The 7,265-nt window shown below is 51.7% G+C and overlaps 1 protein-coding gene across 4 annotated transcripts in view; it reads right to left on the bottom strand.

Annotated features, from left to right (window-relative positions):
• The window catches only part of Col7a1 (collagen type VII alpha 1 chain), a 34,714-nt gene that overhangs the window by 16,609 nt on the left and 10,840 nt on the right, over window positions 1–7,265 (bottom strand). For all 4 annotated transcript variants that reach the window (XM_029556158.1, XM_029556156.1, XM_029556157.1 and 1 more), the window contains exons 35-65: window positions 7,137–7,172; window positions 6,902–6,973; window positions 6,707–6,784; window positions 6,453–6,479; window positions 6,318–6,371; window positions 6,137–6,199; window positions 5,980–6,039; window positions 5,848–5,883; window positions 5,601–5,645; window positions 5,491–5,526; window positions 5,236–5,280; window positions 5,106–5,141; window positions 4,953–4,985; window positions 4,575–4,607; window positions 4,361–4,414; window positions 4,222–4,281; window positions 4,091–4,126; window positions 3,900–3,980; window positions 3,765–3,800; window positions 3,525–3,569; window positions 3,224–3,295; window positions 2,950–2,994; window positions 2,663–2,689; window positions 2,451–2,480; window positions 2,248–2,319; window positions 2,140–2,175; window positions 2,029–2,064; window positions 1,860–1,940; window positions 1,603–1,638; window positions 1,155–1,217; window positions 1,026–1,070 (exon numbers count right to left, since the gene is read on the bottom strand). In XM_029556158.1, the coding sequence (XP_029412018.1) occupies window positions 1,026–1,070; window positions 1,155–1,217; window positions 1,603–1,638; window positions 1,860–1,940; window positions 2,029–2,064; window positions 2,140–2,175; window positions 2,248–2,319; window positions 2,451–2,480; window positions 2,663–2,689; window positions 2,950–2,994; window positions 3,224–3,295; window positions 3,525–3,569; window positions 3,765–3,800; window positions 3,900–3,980; window positions 4,091–4,126; window positions 4,222–4,281; window positions 4,361–4,414; window positions 4,575–4,607; window positions 4,953–4,985; window positions 5,106–5,141; window positions 5,236–5,280; window positions 5,491–5,526; window positions 5,601–5,645; window positions 5,848–5,883; window positions 5,980–6,039; window positions 6,137–6,199; window positions 6,318–6,371; window positions 6,453–6,479; window positions 6,707–6,784; window positions 6,902–6,973; window positions 7,137–7,172 (1,509 nt within the window). The remainder of the gene's footprint in view (window positions 1–1,025; window positions 1,071–1,154; window positions 1,218–1,602; window positions 1,639–1,859; window positions 1,941–2,028; window positions 2,065–2,139; window positions 2,176–2,247; window positions 2,320–2,450; window positions 2,481–2,662; window positions 2,690–2,949; window positions 2,995–3,223; window positions 3,296–3,524; window positions 3,570–3,764; window positions 3,801–3,899; window positions 3,981–4,090; window positions 4,127–4,221; window positions 4,282–4,360; window positions 4,415–4,574; window positions 4,608–4,952; window positions 4,986–5,105; window positions 5,142–5,235; window positions 5,281–5,490; window positions 5,527–5,600; window positions 5,646–5,847; window positions 5,884–5,979; window positions 6,040–6,136; window positions 6,200–6,317; window positions 6,372–6,452; window positions 6,480–6,706; window positions 6,785–6,901; window positions 6,974–7,136; window positions 7,173–7,265) is intronic.

Genomic DNA, 7,265 nt, shown 5'->3' with positions numbered 1-7,265 from the left:
TATATATATACTCAGAAATTCTCCAGTTCCTTAAAAACTATATGTCTCAGCATGCATCTGCAAGTCTTAGATATATTCAAATGTGTATGGTCATATGTATGTGGATGACTATAAATATAAATGCATGTCTTCATATCTTCGAATGTGTCACAAGGCAGTGCCACGGAACTTTGTTTCACTACATTTCAACACAAGCCCACGCCCAGTTCCTGTGTCCATATACACATATCTGAGTCTTAAGTGGAAGTGTCCTTGTGTCAACACATCTCTAGATGTCACTGAATGTGGCTTGATGCCCACATGCCTGCACCTCTCAACCTGTGTGTGCTGGATAGCTTCAGCTGTCAACTTGACAGACCTGAGTAGAAGGAACTTCAACTGAGGAATTTCCTCTGATGGATTAGACTGTGCCCATGTCTGTCAGGCATTTTCTTGATTGTTGAGTGATGTGGCAGGGCCCATCCCACTGTGGGCAGGGCCACCCCTGGGCACGTGGTCCTAGTTGTATAAGAAAGTAGGCTGAGTAGGGCCAAGGGAGCAAGCCAGTAAACAGAATTCTTCCATTGTCTGTGCTTTAGCTCCTGCCTCCAGGTTCCTGCCCTGAGTTCCTGCCTTGACTTCCCTCAAGGATGAACTGTGACTGGGACATGCTAGCTAAATAAATCCTTTTCTCCCCAAGTTGACTTTAGTCATGGTATTTTATCACAGCAATAGAAAAGTAACTAGGACACTGTCTGTGGTTCTTTGACCAGGCCAGTGGTTGTGGGCTATCTTATTATGTGTTGACCCATCTGGGCCAAAGATGACACATCATCTCCCTAATTCACTATGTGTCTACAAGGCTACCTAGGTGTTCATTAGATTATACTTCAGATGCATTGTCACACCTTGACTATGTTTACAGGTCCTGGTGCATGTCTACATATGTCAGTACATGTGTCTCATGTGTTGCTTGTGTTTCTAGGCTGCATACACGTCCTGAAATTTCTTGGCAGGTTTTGTTATGTTGCCGTGAACAAACTCACGTTTTTCCCATTCAAGCCAGGTTTGCCATCCTCTCCTGCCTTTCCCTGTGGGAACAGATCATTGGTCAGATGTCAGGGCTCAGCTGAAAGTAGGAAGATGCTAAAAACAGCGTGAAAGGCTGGACTCACTGGTACTCCAGGAGGCCCAGGAGGCCCAGGGGGGCCGTGTTCTCCTCGAAGACCTGGAAGCCCCTAGAAACAGAATCTTTGTTAGAATTGAGAAGGCCTCTGAGATATACCTTGAGACATTGCACCCATGCACTAGGATGGTCCCACAAAGATCACCCCCAGTGTAGAAATTGAGACATCCCATGGAGCTCCCCTGAGGCCCAGATCCCATGAGTTAGGGAGACTTCAGCTGTGATTCCTAATGCAAGAACCCCAGAAATCACAGGACCTATTAAAATATGTAAGGCAAAGGTCAGCAAGAGGATTCTAGCAAAACTTGTTGACCCCTCCCAAAGATCAGGCAGGACCAACTTCCCCTATTCTCCCTGATTCTATGATTATGATGACCTGGATGGGACTTTGCTGGACCACCAAGCCACCCTCTGCCCTGGTATCTCCCCTCACTTACGTCTCTCCCATGGTCCCCAGCTTTGCCTGTAGCACCCTGAGAAGAAATGCAAAGCAAGACAGATGGGATGAGGGTCTCTGCCCACTAGCAGGGCACTAGTTCCTATGAACCCAAAGCTTTAGTGGTATGCCCCACTGAGGCAAGGTTCTGGAAAGAGACACAGAAAATGAATCTGGTCCCAGAGCTCAAGGCCAAGACCAACCAGATGAACTGAAGGGGCAGGAAGGGGCTAACCAGAAGTGATTACTGTTACTCACATGTATCCCTGGGGGGCCTGGGACTCCTGGTTTCCCATCCAGCCCACTCCGACCATCTAGCCCTGGGGGCCCCCGGTCACCCTGAAGAAAACGAAGTAAGAAGCCTTGAGAACTGGCATGGATCTGAGAGCAGGAACACCCCCACCCCCAAACTGGTTGTATCACTCACCTTTTCCCCTGCAGGACCTCGGACACCCGGGTCTCCCTGGAGGGAACAAGATCAGATAAAAGTGGTGGCAAGATGGTAATACAAGCTAAGGGAGCAAAGCAGAGTACTCACCTGGGGGCCCGGGGGTCCCCGAAGCCCATCAATGCCCTGAGGACAAAGGAAGGAAGAATCAGAGAGAGCTTCCCAGGACCACACCCCCACAAAACCCATCATACTTACTCTCACTCCAGAAGCTCCAGGGGGGCCAGGATCACCCTTGGGTCCTTGAGGACCTTCTGGTCCAGGCGCTCCCTGTGACAGAAACAGGCTTGCTGAGGGACCAGCCCCCGAGTGCCTAGGCATGCTTGATCCAGGTCCTGCCTCAAGAGGCACTGGAATCCTTCCTAGACTTGTAGCTTTACTCCACCCACAGGCCCTGGTACCTTTTCTCTGGGTCCAGGTCCTGCATCCACCTATGGGATAATGATTTGTGAGAATACTTTAGAGAGAACTGGGGCTGGTGGGAGGAAATGGGTCAATGAGGGGCTATGAGGATCAATGGGGCTTTCAGGGGACCAAGGGGGAGGTGGATGGGATGAGAGGACACAGTGTGGTGTCAACAGAGGCAGAGAACAAGACCCAGCTCAACACTTACTAGTCGTCCAGGAAGACCTGGGGGGCCCTGGGAAAGGAAACCAATAGTCAATGGGAGCCCTAAGGTTATACGGCAGAGTTGTTCAGGGTTGCCCCAGGTTCAACTATGACCCCAAATTCCCCATAACACCCCAATGCCAACTCCTAGAAGGCAGCCAGCCAGGCCTGAGAGTGGTCATTGGTGCCCCCCTCCAACCTCCAAGCCACTTTGCATGGATAATGGCCACTGATGGCAGCAACACCAGGGAAATCTCCATCCCACCCAAACGTAGGACCAACACCACTCACCGGCTCTCCACGGTCACCCTTGGGTCCAGATGGTCCAGGGCTGCCCTGCGGAAAGCCAGAGGTCAGGGTCACTCAGGGCAGACAGCAGGTAGGGAGAGATTTAGAAGTACCAGGAGGACTTAGAGGGTCCCGCTGGCCTTTGGAGAGTTCTGACAAAAAGGTCAAAGGAAGTGAGGACTGTGAGGGTGAGAGCACTGCAGGGTCAGGGTAGGGACTGGTTGGTTAAGGAGCTGAAGCTGAGGTCAAGGGTAAGTGGTCAAAGATCGGGACTCACATTTCGTCCATCCTCTCCAGGATCTCCCTGGTCTCCCTTTTCACCCACAGGTCCCCGGGCTCCAGGTGGCCCCTGAGGAAAACAGCTAGTCAAAGACAGATTCTTCCAGCATTCTTCAGGTTCTCCCATAGGTCTCTATATTGCCTATAATCCCCATCACCCCAAAATCCATACCAGAGTTTCCCATGCCTCCCCGTGGATTCTCTCACCTCTTACCCCTCCCAGAACTTCTTACCACCTTCATATTTAAGCTTCTTCCTCCCCTTTACTTGACCCCTAATGTCCCCCTGTCAAGACTCACCCGAAGGCCACGCTCGCCTGCTTTTCCAGGCAAACCTGGGTCACCCTGGTGATGGAGACAAAGGTCACTTTGAGCAGGTAGATTAGGATCTAACTGATTCACTAAGCCAGGGAAGAGAGGACCTAGACACTGGCTGGACAGGAGGCAGGGGATGGACAGGATGATCTGCACCACCCCCAGGTCTTTGGGATCACAGTTCAAGGGTAAAGGATCAGAAATTACAATGGGGAGGAGTCTCACCGGGGGACCCTCGTCACCTTTCTCTCCAGCTTCACCCTGTGAGACATGAGAGTCAGTCTAGGTCCCAAGACCCCAGTGTTACAAGCAACACTCTACTCCCTATTCCCTATGACTCCCCCAAATCCAGCTTCTCACATCTCGTCCTCGGGGGCCAACAGGTCCTATAGGGCCAGGTCGCCCAGGATCGCCCTTCTCTCCAGGAGGCCCTGAGTCACCCTGGTCAGAGAGACAAGAGGGAGGTAATGTTCAGAACCCAGACAACAGGCAGCCTGTGAGAGGAGGTAACCCCAGAAACCTTGGAGTCACCCAAGGTTTCAGATACTCACTGTGGGTCCTTCTCTGCCAGTGAGGCCAATAGGACCCTAAGAGGATAAGGAGGACAGAATTTAGTCAAGCTTCCAGGTACCACCTCTTCCCCCACCATCTGTCACATACCCCCATCCCCACATTTATTCACCCGGTCTCCAGGGTCTCCTTTGGGACCAGGGTCTCCAGGAAGAACCAACCCAGGTCGGCCCTATGGATGGAAGGATCAGAATTCAGGAGAGGATAACCTCCATCTGTTCCTATGCTCTAAAGACTTTGCTCTTGCTTACCTGTTCCCCTTTTATTCCAGCAGCTCCTCTAGGCCCAGGGGGCCCAGCATCTCCCTGAAGGTGACAAGGATCATTAGTGCTAATCCCAGGTTCTAGGTAACCCCACAACCCAGCAATCAGGCTACAAGCCTTATGATCTCTAGGTAGATTCAGAGATAGACCTTGTGACCCTGACCTCATCCTGTAACAGCCTCCCCTCCCTAAACAGATGTACCTTTTCTCCTTTGGCTCCAGCACCATCAGGACCCTGAAAACAAGAGAGACATAGCTTAACCCCTCCTGGGGATCATAGGATGGACCAGTCTTCATTGGGATGGGGGTTATACAGAACTGGAAGTCACAGAGCTCAGCCTCTGACTCAAGGTCTCAGGCTCACCAATAGGGTTGTACAAAATGGGCTGTCACAAAGTTTGTGTCTCACAGAATGGCTATAGGATCATAGCCAGAGTCTTTCTAGAGGCAGAAAATGCACAAGGAGAATCACAAAGCTCTGAGCCTATCCAGGGTCACAGAATCGTGGAGTCACAACCCAGAGCAGTAGTTTACATGTCACTACACCAGAGCTGTGCTGGGCTCAGTGTCCCTTACTCACCACTGCAGGCTCCCCAGGGCGACCAGGCTCTCCCTATGTAGAGAGGATAGGGACAGAGAGACAGGTCAGAGGCTCACCTAGAAAACTAAAGTCCCAGTGTCCCATAGCTAAATTCTTGCTGTTAGAAAGTATGGCATAAAGCCTACAACTTACCTTCTCTCCTCGGCGGCCAGTGGGTCCTGGTGGCCCCTGTTTATGGAGAAAGCATGAGCTTAAGAAGGGAGCAGGCCAAGAGTGACACAGAAAAGTCCCACTCCTGACCCCACCATAGTCACATGCTTACCTCAGGACCCTCCACTCCAGGATGTCCAGCAACCCCAGGGAGGCCCTGGGGAAGAGGAACAGAGATGCTGCTCTAGATGGGTGGGGACAGGGGAGTTATGGACAAACAGGGGTAAAGGTAGGAGTTGAACTAAGAATCATGTGAGGATGGGCAGAAAGGTAGGGGTAGCAGGGGTCAAGTACAAGAAGTCAAAACCAGAAGGGAACATAGAGTCCACTTGTCAGCTGGCAATGACACCAAGATCAAAGGGCTTACCTGGGGTCCCACTGGACCAGGCAGTCCCCGTTCACCCTGACAGAACAGAACCAGTCAGAGCTAAGTCTAGCCCCAGATCCTCCCAACCCCCCTCCCCAGGTTGCACATACTTTTTCTCCAGTCTCACCCGGGGTCCCTGTCAGTCCCCGGGCACCCTACGGAGACAGAAAATAAGAAAGGGGATTTGAGCAATGAACCACAAATAAGGTGTATCAATCTCCAACTACTCCCTCTGAAACCAAAGTCTTTGGCCTCAACAGACCCATATCTCCTAACCTTCCAGCCTCTGTAATACTTGGGGTGGGATTCTCAGAGTATAATACCTTACATCTGACACCTCCCACAACTGGCACTTACTTTGGGTCCAATAACTCCAGGAATTCCCCGAAGGCCCTGGAAAAGGATGAATTGGAAGTTCAGAGATTTCTATTTGAGCATAAGGATAGACAAGGAATTGATGGTGGAAGGTAAACGCTAAAGCCAACTCACCGGCTCACCTGGGGCTCCAGGTTGTCCTGGGAGGCCTGGGGCTCCATCCTCACAGTCACCCTGAAGGAGAAATAAATGACAAAAAGACCCAGGGGAGCCCCTGCTGATCTCTGGGCCTCCTCCTCAGAACTGGGACACTGATCGGTCAGGTTCCTACCTTCTCTCCCTTCACTCCAGAGGGGCCAACTGGGCCTTGGGGTCCAGGGTTTCCAGGTAGTCCCTAGGGGGAAGTAAGCAAAATGTGAGCCAAGAACCAGGAAGCCCAGCACTCAACCACTGCTTCAGCAGAGCCCTGAGTCTCTGGCAGCTTCCCCAGCAGAACCTCAAGGCTCTCTCACCGGAAGCCCAGGCTCGCCTTGTCCAGTGCCACCAATACCTGGTCCAGGGGGACCCTGGGAAAGGATAGTAAGTCAGGGAGTAGCCAGGAGACTCCAAATCCAAGTCATCCCCAGCGTATCAGGCCCCTCACTTACCCGTTCCCCACGATCACCTTTGTCACCCTGGAAGACAGATCATGACCCTTTGACTCTTGACCATACCTTCATCCCCAAGATCCAAGGGTGTATGAGAGTCATTGGGTCAAACTGGATTATAAAGATTATGGAGAACTAAGGGTTGGGAGTCAAAAGGTCAAAGCAATCAGTAAGGGTTATATGGTTTCCAGCAGGGTCACTAGGTCTCTGAATCACACAGAATTCATAAAACTATTTGGGGATCATATTATCACCTTCAAAGACGTTCCAGGAAGCCCTGGGGGACCACGTGGTCCTGGGTCTCCCAAAGGCCCACGAGGTCCAGGGGGTCCCTGAAAGAGGAGACAAAGCATAAGTTGCTTTGGACTTCAAGCACAGATGTCACTGTCACCTCCCAACTAGTCCTCCCCTGGCCCACATTACTTTTATCCACATACCCTGGGACTTACCAAAGGTCCAGGGTCCCCTTTCTTTCCAGGAAGCCCTGGTCCCTCACCTCTAATGACTTGCCCAGGTTCCCCCTGTGGGGGCAGAGACCAGTGGGCAAGTTTCAGGGTAGGGGAGGTAGAAGCTTCTAGAGGTATCCCAGCAATTCCTTTGCATGCTTCAGGCATGAACAGAATCAGGCCTGAGGCACCCTTCCTCCTCCCTAGGACACCCCGGCTCGCTCTCCCTTTCACCTACCGGCTCACCCTTTGGGCCTTGAGGACCTTGCTCTCCCTGAAGATAAAGCAGAGTAGAGGCTCAGATAAGTCTCAGGCTGCCTCCTGCTTCAGGCTCTCTAAGAACCTTAGAAGGCACTGTGAAAACAAG

The sequence above is a fragment of the Nannospalax galili genome, unplaced genomic scaffold (assembly GCF_000622305.1).
Source record: "Nannospalax galili isolate Female #2095 unplaced genomic scaffold, S.galili_v1.0 scaffold786, whole genome shotgun sequence".
In the NCBI taxonomy this organism is placed as follows: Eukaryota; Metazoa; Chordata; class Mammalia; order Rodentia; family Spalacidae; genus Nannospalax; species Nannospalax galili.
This window is presented reverse-complemented; position numbering and strand designations above follow the sequence as displayed.